General features: G+C 53.6%; 1 protein-coding gene across 3 annotated transcripts in view; it reads left to right on the top strand.

Moving 5' to 3' along the window:
• The window catches only part of CUX1 (cut like homeobox 1), a 352,323-nt gene that overhangs the window by 259,078 nt on the left and 71,173 nt on the right, over positions 1–22,072 (top strand). For 2 of the 3 annotated variants that reach the window (XM_034988568.1, XM_034988566.1), the window contains exons 10-13: positions 4,336–4,440; positions 10,099–10,287; positions 18,154–18,212; positions 21,518–21,566. In XM_034988568.1, the coding sequence (XP_034844459.1) occupies positions 4,336–4,440; positions 10,099–10,287; positions 18,154–18,212; positions 21,518–21,566 (402 nt within the window). The remainder of the gene's footprint in view (positions 1–4,335; positions 4,441–10,098; positions 10,288–18,153; positions 18,213–21,517; positions 21,567–22,072) is intronic. The other variant, XM_034988567.1, reaches the window with a different exon arrangement.

The following is a 22,072-nucleotide window of genomic DNA, read 5'->3' on the forward strand; positions in this document are numbered from 1 at the left end:
CACCTCCTAAATGCAACGACTTGTGAATACATTAGTGTACCTGGCATGGGGGGCTAAGGCTGTTAACAGCTGACTTTGAGGTGGGGAGATGACCCAGGAGTGTGTGAGTGGACCCCATGTTACCACAGGGTCCTCAGATGCAGAAGAGCCCACATTAGAGCGATGTGCTGGCTTTAAAGATGGAGGAAGGGGCCATGTGCCAGGGAATGTGGGTGGCCTCCAGAAGCTGGAAATGGCAGGAAGACAGATTCTCCCCCAGAGCTTCAGAAAGGAACACAGCCCTGCCCGCAGTGCGATCTTAGCCCAGTGAGACCCATTGCAGACTCTTGACTTCCAGAACTGTAAGATAATAAATGTGTGTCATTAAAATCCACTAAATTTGTAGTAATTTGTTCCAGGAGCCTTAGCCTTAGTAACAGAAGGAGGGCTTGCCTGCTAATAGACTCGTGTTCTTAGCCAGGTCCCACCCCTGGGAAGCCATGGATCTACCTGGAGGCTCAGCCCATTGCCAGCTCATGTGGCTGCTTTGTCCCTGGAGGGACTTGCTCATCGCTGGTGGCCCCACGCCTGGGTTTTCATGACCACACATAGAGAAGGGGACAAGACACAAAGACCAGGGCCAAGCTGGGCAGGAGGCTGGATCAGACACCCACCACCACCATCACCATCATTTAAGACCAAGGACCCCAAACTGGGAAAAGCCTGGATTCCATCATGTCTCAACCCTGGTTCGGGGGGGGGAGTGAAAACATGCCTCCCTGGAGAATGCCTAACCACAGCCACCTCTCCCTGCGTCTCACGCCAGGCTGTGACTGGCCTCACCAGCCTTCCCCCTGGGCCTTCACCCACCCCACCTGAGGCTCTTGCCTTTGCCCACTCTCTGCCCCACCCCGCCGTGCCTCCTCCATATTTTATGAATCAAATTTTTCAGACTTCAAGGTCTAGAAATAGCTGTCGGCATCCTATATCGGCTTTCTAATGTGTCCTCCTTCGGGGGCTGAGTTGAGGGAAGGCATCCCTTACTGCCCTTCCTGGGGCCCTTCAGGAGCCCTTGAGGAGTTGGGTGGGGAGGCCAGGAGGTCCCCATGGGCCTCCCTTTAGGATGAGGAGACACCCCGGACCCACAGTTCTGGCTGCCCTTCCCAAGATACAAAGCTGTGCCTTGGGCCAGCCAGTGTCAAATACGTGGGGACTCATCCCTGCTTTGCGGTAGCTTGACTGGCGGAAGACTTCTTAAATCCAAGTGCTGCCAGCTGCTTCCTGCCCTCCGGCTGACTGCTGAAGCCCAGCTACGGTCTCCAGTCACCTTGCCCTAAGACGTCTTCCATCTTCAGATGCGGAAAGAGTAATGACCACCTGAGGCCGCGCCTGCCAGGGGCCTTAATAATAGAAATAATAGTTGATGGGGGCGCCTGGGTGGCTCAGTTGGTTAAGCGACTGCCTTCGGCTCAGGTCATGATCCTGGAGTCCCAGGATCGAGTCCCGCATCGGGCTCCCTGCTCAGCGGGGAGTCTGCTTCTCCCTCTCCCGCTCCCCCCTCTTGTGCTCTTTCTCTCTCTCACTCTCTTTCTCAAATAAATAAATAAAATCTTAAAGAAAAAAAAAAAAGAAATAATAGTTGATGATTGGACACCTGTCCTGGTGTGGTGGGCGCTGTCAGGCCCTGGGCTCCTGTTACCTCCTTGGTCCTCCGTAGGCCCGTGAAGGCTCACGCGGCCGCTGGGCTGCGTCTGTGCGTGTAGTCAGGGCTACCGCCAGAGGCAGACAGTGTCCCCACTCGTCATGTGCCCTCCGGCTTCACTTTTCCCCATGCTGGTGACACCCACTCTCGCTTCCCAGGAAAGTACAGAAAGTCAGCAACAGCCAGCAGAGGAAGCGTCTTGGGGGGGTAGCCCGGGCTTGGCAAGGGGTGGCCGCTGGATCCCACACCCCCCTCTGCACCCGGGATAGCGCGGGGCTGACCCAGTACGGCGCCCCTTTTTCTTCCTGCCTCAGCTGCCGACGATGAGACTAAATCTACAACCATAGGAACTGGTTCCCCCAGCTGCCTACTGGCAGCTGCTCCCGGTCCTTCAGCTGCTCTCGGGCCTGCTTTTATTTCTCCTCTGCTCTGGGCCTCTTTAGCTGCACAACGACCTCAACTCCTTTTGTTTTGTTCTGTTTTGTTTTGTTTGATGTCCTCGGGCCATAAATCCTAAACAAATCGTAGGAATCCTAAACAATCAAAAAGTTGCGCTGAAGTAACCAAGTCAAGCCAAATGTGGTAAAAAGGCCGTGACCCACCATGGATAAGGCCACAGAGTGACTCTGTACATGAACTTGGAAACCGAACGAAGTGCAGAAGCTCTGGAGAAATTACGCCAGGCGAGGAGAAAATCCTCAACAGCTAGATCGCGTCCGTGTTCCCTGAGCCACCCGCCTTTGGGGAGACCGCGCTGTGCGCCACACGGCTAAATGCCTGTATTAGAGCCTCACCAGTCGGGGCTGCCCGGCCTCGTTGGCTGCTACTCAAACAGCTTCCCCACCAGGCTAAGAAATCTTTTTCCTAGTCCAAGAGACTAGAAATATGTCAAATACACCTCATTCCTGGCAGAGTTGTGGGGAGTTTTATGCCCAAGGGCTTCGCCGACTAGAAAGAGAAGAGTAAACTTTTCAGTAATAATGACAAGATTATCAGAAAAATTTGGAGTGGCACATCCAGGATTCTGCCACTGAGGAGGGGATTTCGTGAGCACAGACAGGCCTGGCCAGGCGCCGTGCGAATTAGATGGAGCGAGCTTCCAAGCGCCCCTGGAGAAGCAGGGCGGGCAGCCACCAGCACCACCCTGGGCAGAAGTAACTGCTGTTAGAAACACCCTAATTTGTTCTGCGGCAGAATCGCCGAAGGCTGCCAAACCCATTCCTCAGGCAGCTAGATTGATCTAGAAGTATCGGGCAGGCTCACTTCCTATATCTCTGCTTCAGTCCTTTCTTAGCAATTAGCCGACATGGGGCGCCTGGGTGGCTCAGTCGGTTAAGCGTCTGCCTTCGGCTCAGGTCATGATCCCAGGGTCCTGGGATCGAGTCCCGCATAGGGCTCCCTGCTCCGCGGGGAGTTTGCTTCTCCCTCTTCCACTGCCTCTTCCACTGACCCTGCTTGTGGTCACACTCTCTGTCAAATAAATAAAAATCTTAAAAAGAAGAAGAAGAAGACACACAACATAGCCCTGCTCAGCCAGGCTCTCCTCGTTCATCTTTTCTCTCGGTGCAATGGGGGTCCAATGGAAAGAGCAGCGCACGACTTGCGGGCCGCGTGCCCAGTGCTACCATTCCCCAGCCCTCCTAGAGTTTCGTCCCCGTCATAACTGTAAAGGCAGGACGAGCCCGGTAATAAAACGCATGCGAATGAGTCCTGTGTGCAGGGCACTCCTGTGGAGGCTGATCCCTGCGAGGTCCCTGAGAAGGTGACTGTGTCCCTATTCTGGGGGGGAAGGAAGAAGCTTGGTGGGCAGAGGTCGCTTGCCCCCGCTCTTCCGCCCGCTGCTTCCACCCTCTCGGGCGATGGTCACCAGCATGTCCCGGTCTCACCGCCCGGGTGGGAAATCGTGCGTTACCATCCAATGGTATTGGTTTTCCCATCCAGGAATGACACGCAAATAGTGGAAGCTTGCCCCCTTTTCTCCTCGGCCCCCTTCCTGCGGTCAGCTCCGCGCCCCCTTACCCCCAGCAGGCCTGGCCGCGCTCCCGCCTCTGGCCCCCGGGTCGGCCTGGCCGGCTGACTGCAAAAGCCAGCATCGGCATCAGAAAACTTGGTCGGGTGAAGGGTTAAATATGTTGAAATAAGCCTGGCCGTCACAAAAGAGGCGGCATTTACACCCCGTACGTTTATGGAAATACTTGCTGAAGGAAAACAACCACAACATTGTGCACGTCTTTAGGAAGAGAATGGCCAAAGTGTCTTTAATTCACTGTTTACCCGTGAGAATTACTCCCAGGAGTGATCCTGCAATAAAATCTTCTTGGTCTATGAGAATAGAAAGAAATTGAATCAAAAGACTCTATTTCCACTTGTATTTATTCAGTCTGGGAAATTCAGTGGGCCGGAGCATGAGTATCAGCAGGGGATTCCTTGCTCCTAGCGTTAAATTACTGTCATAATCGCTCAATTATTTCTTCCTTGTACTGTTTAAAATAAAAATCCATCACATTCTATGTTTTTTTTCTAGCATTTATTAGGTTGAGTGTTTAGGAAAATCAATTATAGTCAGTCAGGCATGAATTGATGAATGTTCTTGTAATAATTGTCAGTTGTTAAACTGAATGTACTTTCTCTCTCACACTTTTCATTTCCTTCAGAGGGCAGAGGTGGCTCAGAGAGAGGCGGAGACTTTGAGGGAGCAGCTCTCGTCGGCCAACCACTCTCTCCAGCTGGCCTCGCAGATCCAGAAGGCGCCGGACGTGGTGGGTAACCCGGCCCTGTGGGGACTCTGTCTGGGGAATGGGACCTGTAACGGTCAGGGGAAGAGTTTTGCCAATGGGGCATCGATGCTAAGTGGTCGGCGTGTCGCCCGCCGGACGTGGAGGCTGAGGCAGGGGATCGCCGCACGAAAGAGAGGGTCCTCCCGGCTAGGCCCGTGGGGAGACGGCGGGCAGAGGGTGGGCGTGTGAGGCGGGAGCCTTACCGAAATTACACCGGGAAATTGGAGGTTTGGTCTCCACCTCGATATGTCCTTCCAACGTGAGAAAGAGTTGGTGATGAGCGGGCAGGCCAAAGATGGAATAAAGCAATAACCGGCTCCAAGCCTAGATGGTAGCAGACTCACTGCAAGTGCCAACATTCGGAAGGAGGCACACATCTTATGCCTTTGCATGCCTCTTGATTTTTCTTAAGATGCATAAAAATTGCTCTTAGATGGAACTTTCGCAGCTCAATCGAGGCAGCTTTGACTTGGAGATTCCAGGCTCCCGCCTTGAGCGCCGGGCAGTGACGCGGGGCAGCGCGGAGTTAAAACCTGGATATTAGAGCCGCGCCCCTGCGGTCAGACCCCAGCGCTGCATGACTTGGGCCAGGTAGCTTGACTTACCCGGGCCCAGGTTTCATCATGTGTGTTGTAAGAGTTCTGGAAGTTCTTCCAAGCAAAGCACTTAGAGCAAGTCCTGACCTAAAATCGGTGTCAGTCAACCTCAGCACACACTTGCTGCAGTTGGTCTCACCATCTCTGATCCGGGAGCCCCGGGTTCAAAGCTCAGCTCGTCACCTGTTTGCCCACAGACCTCAGGCAGTCAAACTTGGGCAGCCTCAGTTTCCTATGTGCAGAGTAGGAGTGGCCCCCAGGACCCTCCAGCTCCCGTGGCCTGTGGTGGGTGAGTTGTGCTTGTAGGTGCCCTAGATGACAAAGCGAAAGTTCCAGAATGTAAACCTGTGGGCCCAGAACGCTTGGCCCCGGTGGCCAAGCCAGGACGCAACTGGGACTTCTTAAAATTATTCCCCAGGAGCGAATCTGAAGCAGAGTTTTAGTGTGAGGACCCGACCCCTTTTTAAGAACGGATTTTTCATTTTCTGTCCTTAAGTTAACATTACATTATAAAAATAATTAGTTAACTAATTAATGAACACTCAAGAAAACATGATTGTTTCAGGGTACAGAGAAAAAATTTCCATTTAAGGAGCCATCACAACTTCATAGACTGTGGTATTCATTGTACCTGAAACATCCCCTTGGCTCTGTCACTGTCCCTTCATCCAAGCGTGCCTGCACAGGACCCAGCACCAGGGCTGAGGCGGGAGGAAGCCCTCGAGGAAGGAGTCAGTTCAGTCTCTCCCGGCCTCTGTGGTCGCCTGGGGTTCTCGAGAGAAAGCCGTCCATCCTCATGTGTCTACACGGGGCTCCCGAGCTAAATGGTTTTGATTGAAAGGATTTCTGGCACCATCCGAGACTGCAGCAACCAAAACATTTCAGAAGGAAATGAATGTTTTTGCAGGTAGAGTAAGTTGTGGGTCCTCGAGGCGCTTAAACACTTCATCATGGGCTAAGTGCAGTATTTACGTGGCGCTGGTTCAGTCGTCTGAGAGCGGCCCTGCCAGGCCTCCCCCCTGGGCCTGCGTTCCCAGTAGCCCCAGCTCCAGCCAGTTGGGGAGCAAACATAGGAAACGAGGCCAGCGGGAAAATGTCTGTTGGGCTTGGCTGGCAGGACTCGGCAGAGGAACAGTGGAGTCTATAGATCGAGCAAAAGCCAAAACCGATCCATTGGGTGTCTTAACGGAATCGCCAATCGTGGAAGGCTCGCCTCTCGGCAGGCTCTTGCCCTGTGGTGGGGGCCGCGCTGGGGCTTGATCTGGTGGTCTCCTTTATGCCTCGGGACACCACTGTCGTTAGAGGTAGGTTTTATTATCCTCGTTTTACAAGTAAGGGAACAGGCTCAGAGAAGTTATTTACCCAAGGTCACACAGCTCAAACCTGATCAAGCTGGAGTTTGATCCTAAGTTGTCTTACTCCGTAACGCACTCTTTTCCCCCCTCCATCGACCTACTCTCCTTCGTGTGCATTGAATGAGACGGGACATAAGCAGGTCCTTTGTCAAGTATTTATAGACAAATATTAGTTCAGGGCTCTGGTGCACCACACCAGGCCACCCCTTGAACCTAAACAAACCATATATTAGGAAACATGCCTATATATCAGGCGACCCTACCAGGTAAGTCCACCAGATGGAATCAGCCTACTCTGGCCACTTGGTGTTGGCAGAAACACAGGAGGTCAGTAAGAAAGTAGAACTGAGGTCCCCATGCCCTCGTCTTTCCACCACTGGGATAAATATAAGTAAGGTATCTGTCTCTGAGTCTGGGGCCCTAGGCGCACCATCATTTCATGTAAGGTTCTTTTTCCCTGTCTCGAGTCGTACTGTTACATCTCATCCATATTTGATATGGAAGTGGCTGCAGGATAAAAGAGGTCATTACGTAGCTTATCTGGGCCTGGGCGTGCTGGTCTCCATTGGAGGACTCAGATGCACGCAGCTTGGGAGGGAGGGGTGGTGAACAGGGTTCAAAGGGACAAAATTCAGTCAAGTCCTACCTAAGTAACTTCTGCTTTTACATTCATTTTTCCCTTTGGACTGTCATCATCTTAAGGCCTTCCTTGTGTTTTTACCATGTTTTCAGACTCTACAAAGCATCTTCACACATCCTGTCCTGGCCCCTGAGCCGTCGGTGGCCCCACCCCCTGGAACCTGGCACTCGTGAATAGTGTAGGAGCCCCTAGAGGTCTTGGAAGCCTGGAGCCATGGGACTAGCCCTGCTGGGACAGACTTGGTTCTGGTGTCCACTGTGGGAAGTCAGTTCTGTTCCTTCCTTCAGAGGCTTATCCCAGCCAGAGTCCTGACCCTGAGCCTCAGTCTCCAGGGGAGGGCCCAGAACCCATGTATTTTCTAAAGCCCCCAAGTGCTTCAGGTACAGCTGAACTGAGGCCCAGAGAGACACGCGGGAGCCAGCAGTCCTGACCCTCTTGGAATCGTACATTTCACTTCCTGGCAGTGATCACAAGAGCGTCTCAAGTGCCTGACACTGACCTTCCCGCAGCTGTATAGAGCGCCCCTCCTTTCGGCCCATGTTCACTGTGTTGCACAACTTCCTTTCTAGCTTGTTGCCCAGGCGCTGAGACCCAGGCCCAGACCTCCTTCCACCCCCTGCCCCTTGATCACCTCCTGCGCCCTTGTCTGGTTCTTCCTTATCTCCTGCGTGTCTTCGCGATGGGACAGCCAGGAAGTGAGCCCCATTTGGGCTTCGAGTAGAATGACCTTTTCTGTCTCATTTCCAAGGTCTTAACTGCTTTCGGGTGGATGATCTCATATCTTGGAGCTTATGTAAGACACAAATGACTTTGGCTATGTTATGAATGAGGAATCCGGCTTGGGTGCCTGAGAGTCCGTTGAAGTGCCCAAGGTCACACGGCCGGCGTGGGGCCAGGCCAGTCTCGGCCCCTGGAGTTGAGCAGATGGCCCTCTGGGACTGCCTGCCCCCAGGTCCCCATCCTGAGTCCAGGCTCAGCACTGCCGGCTGCTGTTTCTACACATATCATTTGAACCACTTATCCCTGGTATATCCAACTTTCACTTGCCCGTGTAAAGCCCCAGCTCCCCATCTGGCTCGTTGTACAGACTCTCCCGGAGAGCACTCGAAACCATTATTATGGCTGGCATCCCTCAGGTTGGAAAATTGATAAATAAGTTAAAATGAGATAATGCGGCTCAATCTCTGCCCTCCCCCCCGCCCATGAGACCGACCTCCCTGGATATCCCTCTCATCGTGTCCCCTCCCTGCTCCCCCAGGCCCACCACCACAAGTGCGGGCACCTCTGGCCACCCTCCTGACAAGGCCCACCGGCCTTTCTGCCCCCTTCCCTCCTCACAGCTCACTTCCACATGCTTCTCTCACTAATGTCGTAGGCACTAACCCCTGGCACGACCAGGAGGATTGATCTCAGGTCCCCGTGGCTCCTGCCGAGGGCGGGGCTTCCCACACGCTCGGAGGTCAAGGGTGGGTTTGGTTTTGTTGTTAATTCCCGATCTGTTGCAGACTGGTCATTTTACAAAGACAGTAAAAGCGTCACAGCAACGTTGAATTGCTAGGAAAGTTTTGAAACACTCGCTCTCCCGTTCCGGGCTTGTCTCCCTGTGTACCGGCCACATTCTGTGTGTTGGCGCCAGTTCGGGGAGCACACTCTGGACAGAACTGATCTGGACGGCATGTGCCGTTTAAAGAAGCAGGCAGGAAGATGCTTGCCGGGGCCACGTGTGTGTCTGCCAGGACTCAGGAGGAATGAAGGCCTTACTTTCCAAGAGAGTACAAACCCAAGGAACAGAAGGGAGGCACTCCTTTGCACACAGAGCTTACATTCTTAAATGATCAGGTCCTTAAATTCCCAGCAGGGAGAAGTAAAAAATTGCTCCCCTGATGACTGGCTGCCCCCCAGCATGAGAACCCTGTGACAAGCACATTGTGCCTGGCTGCCAGTATGGGCAAGAGCAAGACATGAATTGGGGGACTTCTGGAGGTGAAGGGGGGCATGACAGCGAGGATGATGACACCCCACCCTGTAGCCTGAGCTGCCCCCAGGTCTCTGCTGTCACAGAGACTAGTGTGTCCTGTCCTTCCGTCTCTGTCCCCTGGCTATGCCCAGAAGAAGTGCAGCCACCCGCCAGGAAAGCTTCCAGAGTCCTTCAGGAGCCAGAGTCCCTTTTAAAACTTGAATAAAGAACAGCTTTAGTCCTTGGGACGTAGAACTGACTTTTTCTTCTTCTTCTTCTTTTTTTTTTTGTAACGCCTTTTTTCCTATTCTGCATATTTTCCAAAATGAGCAAATTGGGGGGTGGGCGGTAAGTTTTTAACAACATCAGTTATCATAAGCGTTCCTAAGCAAAGAATTACCAAATGCATTCTTCCACATCTTTTAGCTCTTTTTTAAAATGCTGAATCTGAGAATCAGTTGGTCAAACACCATCCCAGCCTCTGGATAATGCAGTAGCGAACCAAAGGGATGTTGCATTGCATCTTGGGATAGAAAATCCTAATGCTTCAGAGCTTCCAGGGGACCTCCTCAGAGCCTGCCCCATTGGCACCCCCAGCACACAGCAAGACCCTTTCTGTCATCTTCAGATGGTGACTCACGTGTCACCATCTCAGCGAGGCTTCCTCTGAACATCTTCTTAAAACCCCCAAGTCTGACCCCATGCCCCACCCCCACTTCAGTTTTGGGGTGGCACAGTTGGGGCCCAACATGCTTTGGCATCCCAGACACCTAGCCCCACCCCCTGACTGGATGCCCCGGGACAGCAGAGACAGTTCTCCCTGTGCTCACAGAGTGTGCCTGGTTCCTGGTGTGCACCCAATAAATACTTGTCCATTGGCCAAATCCAGGCGCATTTGCCTGCCATGCAGACGGGAAGGTGGTGCAGGGAGGTGTTGGCAAGTGCATCTCAGCGGAGGCAAGAGATAACGTCACCGTGAGTGCGCTGTCCCCATCACTCCACCTGCACGTTCTTGCCTCCGTTGCCGGCACAGATAAACACAAGCCCCACCCGAAGCCAGGGCAGTTTTGTCATTTCCTTTCTCCTCCGCAGGAGCAGGCCATAGAGGTGCTGACCCGCTCCAGCCTGGAAGTTGAGTTGGCCGCCAAAGAGCGGGAGATCGCCCAGCTGGTGGAGGACGTGCAGAGACTCCAGGCCAGCCTCACGAAGCTGCGTGAGAACTCGGCCAGCCAGATCTCCCAGCTCGAGCAGCAGCTGAGTGCCAAGAACAGCACGCTCAAAGTAAGAGCGCTCTGGGGGCCACGGGCTGAGGGAGGGCTGGACGCGCACGCGCACACACCCCTGCTGCCTCTGCCTTCTTCTACATGAGACCCTGGAGGAGCCTGGGGCCGGTTGGCCCAGGGGGTCACTTCTGTCTTCACTGTCTGGGGCACGTGCTGGATGTGGTGACCACCACAAGAGGCCTTAGCTCAGAAGCCACCTTGTCAGCCCTGCCTTGGCTGTTGCACAAGTGTTTTTCACGTTTGTGGTCCGCACAGGTCACGGTTAGAACTCGTCCTCACATTAAAAGCAGAAGGGATGGCTCAGGTTTTTTTCAGCCTGAGCTCCAACCATCAGCAAGAGTTTTTGCCTCCAGTGAGAACAGTGGCAGCATAAGGAGGCATGAGGTTCCCCTGGACACAGCTCTCACGGGTGCACAGTTGCTGTCTGAGCTCCTTTCCGGAGAGCATCTTGTCTGGAATTGACTGCAAGTAGGGCAACCTTGAACCTCTGTGAGGGAACTAGAAGCAGGGTCCTGGAGCCCAAGGCAGGGAGAGTGACTTTGAACCCTTCTACCAGCTCTTGCCTGAACGGCACTGCCCTTGATTGGCCGTGTGTTGCAGGCAGCACTTGGTAGAAGGCCCCGTCGTCAGCGCCCACCCATGGTGCTGCTTCCCCACCTGGCATCCCAGAGACGGACATTCTGTGCACCTGCTTGTGTGGGGTTGGAGTGGTTGCTAAGGTCACAGGCCAGCTGCACAGACATGCCTTGCATCCAGCTCCGCCAGCCTTTCAGTATATTTTAAAAAATAATTATACTTGATTTAAGATTTTTCAACCTGCTACAGTTAGCACCATATGAAGAAAATCCTCGCACCCTAGATTCGTGGCATGTCAGGGCCAGAAGGGCCTCTTCGGAGGTATCTTACTTGATGATAAGCAACAGGGCTAGCGAGAGTGTGGGCCCAGCCCCCAGGCCAGCGGGCCCCCACTCTGCCATCCCTCCCTAGCCTGTGCGATGCCCGCCTAGCTTCCGTTTGCGGAGCATGCGAATGATGGCCAAGCCTAGTCTTCATGTACTAAATACAGTGCATCAAGATCAGTTGTAAAAATGTCAGGAAAACTTTATCTTCAGTAAAGTAATTCCAGAATGTAGTTAGGCCCATCTTAATTTTTTTAAAAAACAGATTTCCCTTCCCAACGCATGCCCGTGTTTCTGACCTTGAGCCGAGTTTCCAGCAGGTCGGCAGGTCGCGGGCCTGACCTCCCTGACCCGGGGCACCCACCGCTCTCCCTCCCTGGTTTCCTCCTGGCCTCTTCGGGGTGCGTTTCCTCCAGTGTCTGAGGAGCCAGTCCTGCTGATTTTGGGGAGAGGGTGGACACATTTGTCATCGACCATGACATTTATTTCTCCCATGGTTCTTATTCTCCCATCAGCCTGCCCAGTGAGTGCCAGCATTCATTTTTTATTTCTAGATTAAATCTAATTTTCTCGTGTTACAGCCATTTCTGACCCCAGCAGTGACATTATTATTAGATAATTTGCCTTTCTCTGCTTTGTTACAGTTAAGGGGGGACTCAGATACATCCTGCATTTGACTATGAGAGGGAGGCTATAGAAGTTACATTTTTTATTATGGAGCAATTTCTTCTAAATCAGTTAAGGTTTTAATGTTTGCCTTCACACACACACAAAAATGAAACGCAGTTTTACAAATTAATGTTCTTTATCCATATCTTGGGGGAATTCTTTAATACGGTGCAGTTAATGAAACAATTTGGCAATACTTCTTCCAAAATTATCGCTCCCTTATCTTCATCTGATCTCATAATCAAAACATATCCTCTAGTAACAAGACTTCTCTGATTCTAATTATCTTAACCCCTTGTCACCAGGAGTGAAGATCTCCCCAATACTGAACCCGCACACAAAAGGCATTAGCCTCCCCCAGACGAGCGCATCTACCTCCCTCACCCGAAGGAGTAAGGTTAATTGAATGAGATACCTTCCCAGGGCTTTTTTTTTTTTTTTTTTTTTCCTAATGTGTATAATTTATAGTCTCAAATCTAAACTAAACAGCAATGCGGTTATTAGGAAAAATAGGTTATGAATGAGACCCGTCAAATTGGCAACCTGATGCTTTTGTAATGGGGCTTCTCCGGCCGGGAGTGGCACCTGAACTTCCCCGGGGGCTTTCCTTTCCTGTTCCTCCATCTCCCACCCCAGCCCCCCCCCCCCAGTCTTTTCCTTCTGGGACCATGTCATTCAGCCCCAGGGGACGCTGGGATACACGGTGCGGGGTTCAAACTGGGATCACCATCTGAGGGTGCTGCGGCTTGAGGCCCAGCTCCGCTGCTTGGCGTTGGGGGTGGTTTTGCCATGAATGTTGACGATGGTCTTTGAGACAAACGCTAACGTGCTTGATGACAGTCACTGAGGAGATGTGGGGGTTGATCTCACAGGGCAGAGTCTCTCCACTCTCGAGCTTACTGGGGTTTTCTCAGTGCCATACCCTGAAATGGAATATATTTGGGGGAGGGGGCCGTTGGTTTGCTTTCTCCGGCACCTTGAAAGTCTCCGTCTCTTGCAACTACTGTTTCCTCACCTAGACGATCGATTGGTAATTCCGTGAGGATGAATCAACAGTTGGATGTCTGCCAGTCTCTTTTTCCCCGTGTTCTACTTTCTCAAGCCAAGTTCACCCTGAACACATCGCTATCCACATACAGTGGGGCCCCCCTCCCCTTTAAATAGACAGGGAAGCAGACTCAGAAGTGGGAGATGTTTCTTCCTGCCGAATCTGACAAGTCCTCAAGCACACTGCCGCTTGTGCAGGATCGTTCTGTATTTGTAATTAATGAAGTAACCCGGCTGCCATTACAAGACTGCTTTTTCTGATAACTCTATTCTGTGGGCTTCTGTTGGAACACTTCAGTACAGAGGCAGTGTAACTAGGCAGTCACCTGCATTTTACTTGCTAAAGCACGGAAAATCTTGCTACCAATACCTGCAATTTAAAATGGCTATTTATACGAAAGGCTAGCTAAAAGAATGCCCATCTCCCATCGGGAGAAACTGGTATTTTCTAAAGATGAGTACTTCCCACTGGGGATGGAGGGTGTATTAGAATCCCCGGGGGGGCGGTCTCCAGGGGCCTCCCCTACTCTCTGTCTCCACCCCACCCCCTGCCATCTCCTGCAGTTCGATGGGTCCTGTTGAGCCACCACGGAGCATGCTGTGTCCCTCAGAGGGTTGGGCCGGGAAAAAACGAATGACCACTTCTCTAGATTCACTCAGTTCTTTGTTTCTGGATGCTGGCACTTTGATACGTAGGTTCCCTAACCTACTGCAATGAGGCTGCCTTCAGTCTCGTTTCAAAGAGCGTCTTCTCGATGTCTCAGCCTCAGCACATGAGTAGCCGTGATGATGCTCGTGGCCTCGCGGAGGAGGTCTCTGAGGTTAGGAGAGGCCCATGCAGGTCCCTCCGCTGTGCCCATCCCCCAGTAGGAGAGACTTACCCTGGGTCGCACAAACGAGCCCGAACATCAAAAGTCCCAGTAGCAGAGAGCCCGGGGCCGGGCCTCCCCCAGCCTTGTGCTGGCTGGGTCTCGAAGGTGGTATGAGCACAGATTCTTGGAGAGGAAGGAGTGAGGCTTCCGTGCGGAGCAGGAGGCCACAGGTAGGCCCCTCCAAGGCGGCTGTAAACCAGGGCGCGTTACTAGAAGTGCTTTCAGGAGCTGATTACTTGTGGGAATCTGTGAGGAGGCCTCTCGGAAAGAGCGTCCCGGTGGCCTGAGCGTTGAGGCTGGACCCTCCTGGGCTGTGACGGCACCGTTCCGTGAGAAGGAGTCAGCTGCCTGGCTCACACCTGGATCACAGCTCGGGGAAATTGGAAGTGACCTCTGATAGGGTTGCCTTCCTGGGGATCCCCCTTCACTGTCCGGGGTCACACTTCTCCAGCCTGTGGCGAGCCCTCCAGGATAACCTTCCCCGTCACAGTCTGGCCGTGTGTGCACAGGGCCCACCTGGGCCCCCTGGGCTTCCCCTGCCCCCAACACATGCCCGGCATCAGTAGATCCTAAATTTACGTGCCTGCTACCTCTCACCAAGGAATCGTGGAGACCAAATGGGTTCCCCATGCAGGTAAAGGAGGGTGCACACAGCCTCAGCCGGGACCTCAGAGATGACCCCAAGGGGCGGGGCATCAGACCCCCCTCCCCCAGACCAGGGAGCGCAGTCATATGTCCCCATTCTCGGCTGGTGACCCCTCACCCCAGGGGTCCCCGTGAAGACACAGGGTCACACACCACTGCCCCAAGCCTGAGCTGTTGGGCTTCAGAGAACACTGCTGAAAGCCTGGCTCTGACCATCTGGGAAGAAAGGTAAAGGCATCTGCACCCGGCAGCGGGGTCACCTCCCCAGCCCACCATCTGTTTCATGGTAAGGATGTATTACCGCCCTGCCCCCTGCTGTGCTGCCCAGAAGAAAGGCCTTTCCGAGGGTCTCCACATCAGTCTTCCTGCCAGGGGTCCCGTGAGTTGGTAGCCCTAGAGCATTTTAAGAACTTCATATGGATAATTCTTCTAGCAACTCAGGATCCTTTTGCTGAGCACCTGCTGAGCTCCGGGGACCACGTGTGTGCTCTGTATTGCTAAATGGGTGGGACCTACATCCTGCGATGGTCCTGTCTTTGGGAACCCGTTTTCTTACTCTCCCCATTGTCCAGGGGAGGAGCATGAGGCCCAACAGGCTAAGCCGTTAGGAAGTAGAGAACTTCATAAACAGAGCCCCTGGATTCAGAACCGGAGAGCCCCTTCCAAAATCACAGTCCTCTCCAATACCACCCCCCAGGGATAAAGTCCTAATAACACCAGTAACAGTAACCACCCCCCATCTCCAGAGTGCTTGGTCATGTGCTGCTCATTCCATGGGCATTATTCTATCTGGATCTCACCAAAGCACGGTACCATGGGTGCCATTATCCCCATTTTATAGATGAATAAACTGAGGCTCAGAGAAGTTCAGTGTCTTGTTCAAGATCACCCTGCAACTAAGTGGCAGAGCCAGGCCTTGGTTGATCTGTCAGGCTCTGGAGCCCAGGCCTCCAGCGAGCACCTGGCTTGGCCTCCGCACACATAGGTTCCTCCTGGAATTGCAGGGGAGGCGGGGGCGGGGGCGGCCTCCCGCTCGAGCGCGATCTGATTGTAGAACTCGGTGATTTGTTTTCTTTCTGTGGGCACACAGCCACCTCTGCAGAGATGGTGCAGCAGTGAAGCGAGATAGTGTTTGGGACATAGACCCCAGCACCGAATCTGGCCCAGCCAAGGAATACTTGAGAAATCTGGGAGGAGCCTTTCTCCCCAGAGGACAACAGACAGAGCTGTTGCCCTTTCCAGGTGGAGAGTTTTTGAAGCTAGACTTTTTAGGCACCCAGCAAGGAGTCTGGTCAAAGACCCAAGCAGAGGATAGAGTGTGGCTCTGGGAAGTCAGACTCCCAGACGTTGGTGAGGACGGGCTCACGGTGCTCACAGGTCCGGACAGGCTTTGCATCCTGTTGTCTGCATCCTGTTGTCTGCCCCAAGAAACGAACATCAGAGGTTTACAGAAGCAGTCTTGGGGTTCTTCTCGATTAAGCTGCCCCCGGGTAGGCGGCAGAAATTTCAGCAGACGATTCAGTCCTCAGCGAAAACCATACATCCGACCAAGTGACAGGACTCCAGTCCTAAATCCTTCTCCTTAGGGCCCCTCACGGGTCTGCAAAGCCGTGCTCCCTGGGAGACTTGGCAGTGGTGACAGCCCCACATCAGAGGCCCCGTGGTACCACATCCGCACCAGGACCTGGCCCTGTGCTCCTTCCCCCAACCCTTTGAGGTCATTGCTGCCCTTGCATATTTCACAGATGAAACACTGATTACCGTGCCCCGAGGTGTCCCGCTCATAAGTGACGGACTTGACTCCAGGTTCAGTGCCCTGCTGGCTTCTACAGTGCTCCGGATTTTCCGCTCTCGCTGCCCTCCCTCCTGTCTCCTGAACACGAGCAAGTTTAATGTGTTCATAGCCGGCATCTGTGAACTGCACAGCCTGAAAGGTGCCTTGCATCCTAGCGGCAGCCTATCATCTTTTGTTTGGGATGGCTGACACACGACTGTAGGGAGAATGAAGTAATCACTTCTTCGAGAGCAGCTTCGGAGACTCTTTTGTCGGAAAATGAGTGTATGCTACCCACCCCACCCCCCCGTTTGATTACGATGAGAAACCATCATGATATATAAAGTTGGCAAGAGGTCATAAAAAGGAACGAGGGCAGAGCACTTTTACATGATGGAAATACACACAAGAATTTGCCAACAAAGGCAATAGGAAAAGATGAGCTAAAATTCTCTTGACAGTGGGCAGGTTGAGATCCAGGTGAGCATCACACCTGATGGGCCAGACGGGCATCTCCTCCCCAAACTCTAGAACATTCTCAGTTGGACTTAAACTGTGGCTGCAGTCATGGCTGGCCAAGCACTACCTAAAAAAGGCAACTGGGAGCGCTATGGTTTCGGGACCTGGAATTTGTTCACCCCAGGCCTGGAAACATGCTAAATCGTCAGCTATCCCCTGCCCCAGGGTCTTTGTGTTTTATGTGAGGCGGCCTTATTCCCTTCCCCTTCATGGGAGGTCAAGAGCAAACTAGTCCGAACACCCTCGCAGAAGGGAGCATCCTCTGCTGACCACCCAAAGCCAGAGGCCCCTCCTAGCAAGAAAGCCCCACAGAGCACTGCACAAACCAGCCATATCAGGGCCTGTGAGCTCACAGAGCATCTCATAGCCGGGGTGCGTGTTGTCTCATTCCCCCTCTGAGGGGCATTCGAGGACCAGGGAGTCAGTTGACTGTGCCCAACCTTGGCCCTGCTGACCAGGTGCCCTGCAAGGGCCCTCCCGCGGGACTCAGACAAAAAGACCACCCAGCTCACCGGGCCTCCCGCTCCTGAAGTGCCCACGTCCAGGGGCGGGGGGGTGGCGCAGATCTGAAGGTTCAAATGCTTTTTGCCCGATTCCTATCTGATGCCAACACTCAGTGACAAAGGGCTCGTACCTCTTGTTAGCAGGGTCCCACCAAAGGTGTTGACAACTGACTGCACATGTCAGCTGGCCTAATGTATCTCGCGAAAAGCCACACGCTGATGTGAAAGTGCTGAGCACTTTTCTCCGCTGTTTGCCATTTCGTGGTATTTCCTACAAAATGGCCTTTTCTCATTCTGTTTTCCACTTTGGTAAAGCTCTGTTCTACTTTGGTTAGGTTTGATATTACACCTTATATTACCGTGTGTGTGTTTGTGCACATTCACACTTGCTCACACCCACACTCACACCAGACCAGAAGCGTGAAGGTCAAGAAAGCAACCCCGCACGTTGGCACCATTCACTTCACGTTTGCGTTTCCTTTCAGGGACAGCTGGACGTTCCCTAGGGACTGGAGTCCGTGAAGGCTGTCCTAGTGCCATAGCAGGACGTCATGACCTGGGCGGTTTAAACAAAAAACTTGTATTTCTCACAGTTCTGGAGGCTGGGAAGTCCAACATCAGGGCACTAGCAAATTCCGTGTCTGCTGAGGACTCCCTTCCTGATTCCCAGACCAGTGTCTGCTTTCCCACCCTGCCCACGCATTGGGGTGCGCCATGGGGTCTCTGTGCCAAAGGCACTGATCTCATCCGTGGGGCTCCCCCTCCGGTGACCCAGTCGCCCCCAAAGGCCACGCCTCCTAACACCATCACCCTGGAGGTTGGGTTGCAACACACGGATTTGGGGGTAGGGGGTAGAGGGACACAAGCATTTGCTTCATAGCGAGGTCCGTCAACCCGTTGCAGACACAGCCACTAATAAAATTCCTCTGTTTTCAGCAACTGGAAGAAAAACTCAAAGGACAGGCTGACTATGAAGAAGTGAAGAAAGAACTAAAGTAAGTGTGGAGACGCCGGTGCGGCCGCCTACAAGCCAGGGCTCGCTGGTCACTTCTCCTAAGGAACCGCTGTGCCAGGGACAGGGCAGCCGCGGGCCCTCGCTCTGGGCCTTGGCGGCCGCTCCCCCACTACACCGTGTCCCAGGCTGCTCAGAGCCCTGGGCGTGTGCACTCAGGCCTGTGCCTGAGCTCTGGGGACTTTTTCTAAGACGCCGTGCATTTCAAGTATGCCAGTATGCACAGAATTAGGGGAGATGGTGCCCTGATAGAAATTATGAAATATGAGCTTGTGTGCCAGCAGTAAGTTCCCCAAACAGGAGCAGAACAGAGAAATGTTTTGTTTTGGGGTTGTTGTTGTTTTTAAGATTTTATTTATTTAATTGGTGGGGGGGGGCGGCAGGCAGAGGGAGAGGGAGAAGCAGACTTCTTGCTGAGCAGGGAGCCCAATGCAGGGCTCGATCCCAGGACCCCAGGATCATGACCCCAGCCAAAGGCAGACGCTCAACTGACTGAGCCGTCCAGGTGCCCCCAGGGGAGTGTTTTCCAGTTGAAAGCCTACACGTGGCCTCATACCACCACCCCCCGCCCCTGACCACCTTCAGACACCAGGACTTTTCTTCTCTCAGCTTCCAGTTTCCCATCCGAAGGCAGTAGCTGAAGTCCTGTCACCCCGCCAGCGCTAATGCGAACATTCTCAAGTAGAAGTGCCCGCACTCACGCCCCGCCTCCTAGTGCCTCAAACTCCTTCCCCCAAGGCTGCCCCCGGCCCTCCTGGAGCTCATGGGCAGCCCCTGCCTCCACGGCCGAGCTCTGAAACACAGCAGACGGTCACCGGGCCCTGCAGGCCCGTGTTCTCCGCTGCTGTGGGAACACGGGGTCCTTCCTCTGCTCCCCCCTGTTGGGCCCCAACCCCTCCACAGACACCCCCTTAGCCTCAGGCTCCCCTCTCTGGTGTTGGTGTCTCCCTCCTGTCTCTCCAGGCTGACCCCCCACCCGCACCCCAGATCCCTTCCTACTCCTCTGCTATCCCATCAGCCCCCCCTCCTGACACTTTTAATTTTTCCTTTTAAAATAAGCCTACACCCACTCGCCATGCTGTTCTTTGTATTCTCAATTCCATTCCCTCGGGATTGCTAAAAAAGCCCACGGGAAGGCCTCTTGGACTTTCCCACCACCAGGGCCCGTCGCCCTCTCTCAGTCATGAACTCCCCCAGCCTCGCTGGCGACTTGCCTGCAGGTGGCTTCTCAGCCCGGTGCCCAGAGGCCCAGCGTGTCTCTCCCTGGACGGTGTCGCCCCCTCTGGCCGCAGACAGCCTTGCAGCACCTCCTTGGACACCCCCCCCAACACACACACACCTGCCTACATCTTCCCTCTTCCAACCCTGAGGCGTGTGCTATTCACCTGTCTGACCTTCTGTATCTGCTTCTCCTGTCCCCATCGTCCGTCCTTCTGCTCTTCCTCCCACTGAGAAGAAAACAGCCTGTGCCTTCTAGTGCTGAGTCAGAGAAACTCTGATGTGAAGGCCTCCTCCCCCAGCCTCTGCCCATCCACGCAGCTCAGTCCCGACGGTCCTCTTAGCTCACCTCCGTTCCCATGCGCGACACGATCAAGGTCCATTCCCTCCCACGCAGCCACTGCATGCTTCCTCCCAGACCTGCGCCTGCATTCCTAGTGGCCCTTTCTGCTACACATGCACACCATGGCCCCCCTCAGCCCCAGGTCTGCATCTGAAGGCCCCACTCTGATGGCTTTTCTGCTAAAATACGCCCCTGCCCTCCCACTTCCTAGTGATCCAAGGGCCCTTCCAGACACACGCCCCACCTCCCGTCCTATCTCTGCCCCAGGCCCCCTGCCCACCTCAGTGGTCTGTAAAATGCCCTGCTCCTTCCAAGCCCTTCTTAGACACTGACTCCTCCTGACACGGACTCCGTCTCTAACCCGAGGAGGTTTCTGCTGCCAGCAGCACCCATCAGGTCTTCTGTGTTGGGTGCTATTTGGATTTTGTCGTCTACCTGTAACAGCCTGTGGAGTTTGCAAGGGCGAGGGGCAGAGCGGTTCTGATCCTCTGAGTGCCCAGCACCCACTAGGTCATCAGTAAAGATCCAGCGAATGAACGAACAGACGCCGGTGTTTTGGGTGTCAGCTTATAGGCTCACTTCAGTCTTTTGTTACGTGATCCTAAAGATCTCAGACAAGAATATAGCTGCAAACGTGACGGCCGTAAAAAAGGACAAGTTCCAGACTGCTCGTCACTTCTCTTCCGGCTGATGCAATGCGGCCCCTGAGTTATTATTTTCAATAGCTCACCATAAAATAAAATTACGAGGTTTCCTTCCTTCCCCCCACCCCCCAGCTGCTCTTTCGTTCCTTTTCTGTTGGTCTGTGGGACACGGGCCACTACGAAGATAAAACCACAGATAAACTAAGCCGTCAGCTTCTCACTGACCACCACAGTGGCCGCAGCAGAGTGGTCTCCCGGGACCCTGGGCATTTTTACGCGGTGCTCTTGACGCTTCCATGGGACTTAAAGAGGGCAGAGGCCAAGGTCATGGCTGCGAGAACGCTGGGAGAGCACAGGTGGCCTGCTGCCGGGGACCACAGCCGCTTTCGCTCGCCTTCCCAAGCGCCTGGGGCCATGTGGACTCACTGTCCTTCCCTCCCAGATAGACTCACAGAAAGGAAGGAATGTCCCTGTGAAAGGAACACTGGAAACAGTGGTTCTGGGCACCTGAACTCCCTCGGCTCTCAGACTTGTGGAAACAAGCTGAGACCGAGGCGGTTTCAGCGATAAGGAGAACAAAGGAGAAACAGTCCTGCTCCCCCGCAGCGCCTGGGGCTGCAGAGCAGGTCTGTGGCCAGCCTTGGAACCAGGCAGTTGGGGACCTTGCTTTTTGCCTATTTTCCCAGGTCCCTGCATGGCTGGCCCCCCGGGGCAGGTGGGAGGGATGAGGTTTCTCTCTCTGGCTTCCTTCTTACAACGTTTTCATTCCCTGTAAGCTTGACAAATACATTCCGCTTGCAACAATGTTACGTCTGTGTTCAACTTTAAAATTATACTCCGAACAGCCCTGGTGTGATTCCATATGGAATGATTTACATGCTGGGCAAGAAACTTTTGCTGGCCAACTGCTAGTTGACTAGTTATTCTAGAGACACTATCAGATTATAATGCTGCCAGGGAGGTTGTTAAAGCTGTCAGTTCCTCCGTTCCTGGAGTGCAGGAAAGTGTAATGTTAGTGCTCATTAGTGTGGCAGTTAGCAAAGGTAGGAGTGGGGAATAACCGCTCTGTCTTGCTCTCCACAGCATTCTGAAATCCATGGAGTTCGCACCGTCCGAGGGCTCTGGGACACAGGTATGCGCTCTCGTTTGCTCTCTGTGTGCGTGAGGGCCAGCTCGCCTTGGTCACTGCCCGTCCCCGAGCAAGCCTCACGCTCTCGAAATTTCCATGGAACCTTCTGCCTGCAGCTGACGAGTCATTTCCTGGGGACCTTAAGCAAGTTCAAGCACATTATCTTTAATTAAAAAGAGGCAGGAAGAGAAAAGTCAGTGTTTTCCAGACGGGTAGCTCAGTTCACATGACGTTGTGATCTCACTTGGGCGGGCACTGAGCACATGGGTAAGACCACTTTTAGATTGTGTCAGAGACCAGCCCCAAACGGACCGACTTCGGAACTTTCTTTATCTGCTGCCTCACGTGGAAAAGAGGTGGGGCAAAATGACCATGGTGCCCGGTAACCTGGTGGCCAGGGAGAATTTAAGGCATCAAATGGAATCCCGCTCCTGATGTCCAGACGGCAGCTGACTCTTTGTGGCTGGTACCAAGGAAAGCTTAACCTTGGTAGCGACCTCCGGACAGGT

The sequence above is a fragment of the Mirounga leonina genome, unplaced genomic scaffold (genome assembly GCF_011800145.1).
Source record: "Mirounga leonina isolate KUSES-001 unplaced genomic scaffold, KU_Mleo_1.0 Mir_454, whole genome shotgun sequence".
In the NCBI taxonomy this organism is placed as follows: domain Eukaryota; kingdom Metazoa; phylum Chordata; class Mammalia; order Carnivora; family Phocidae; genus Mirounga; species Mirounga leonina.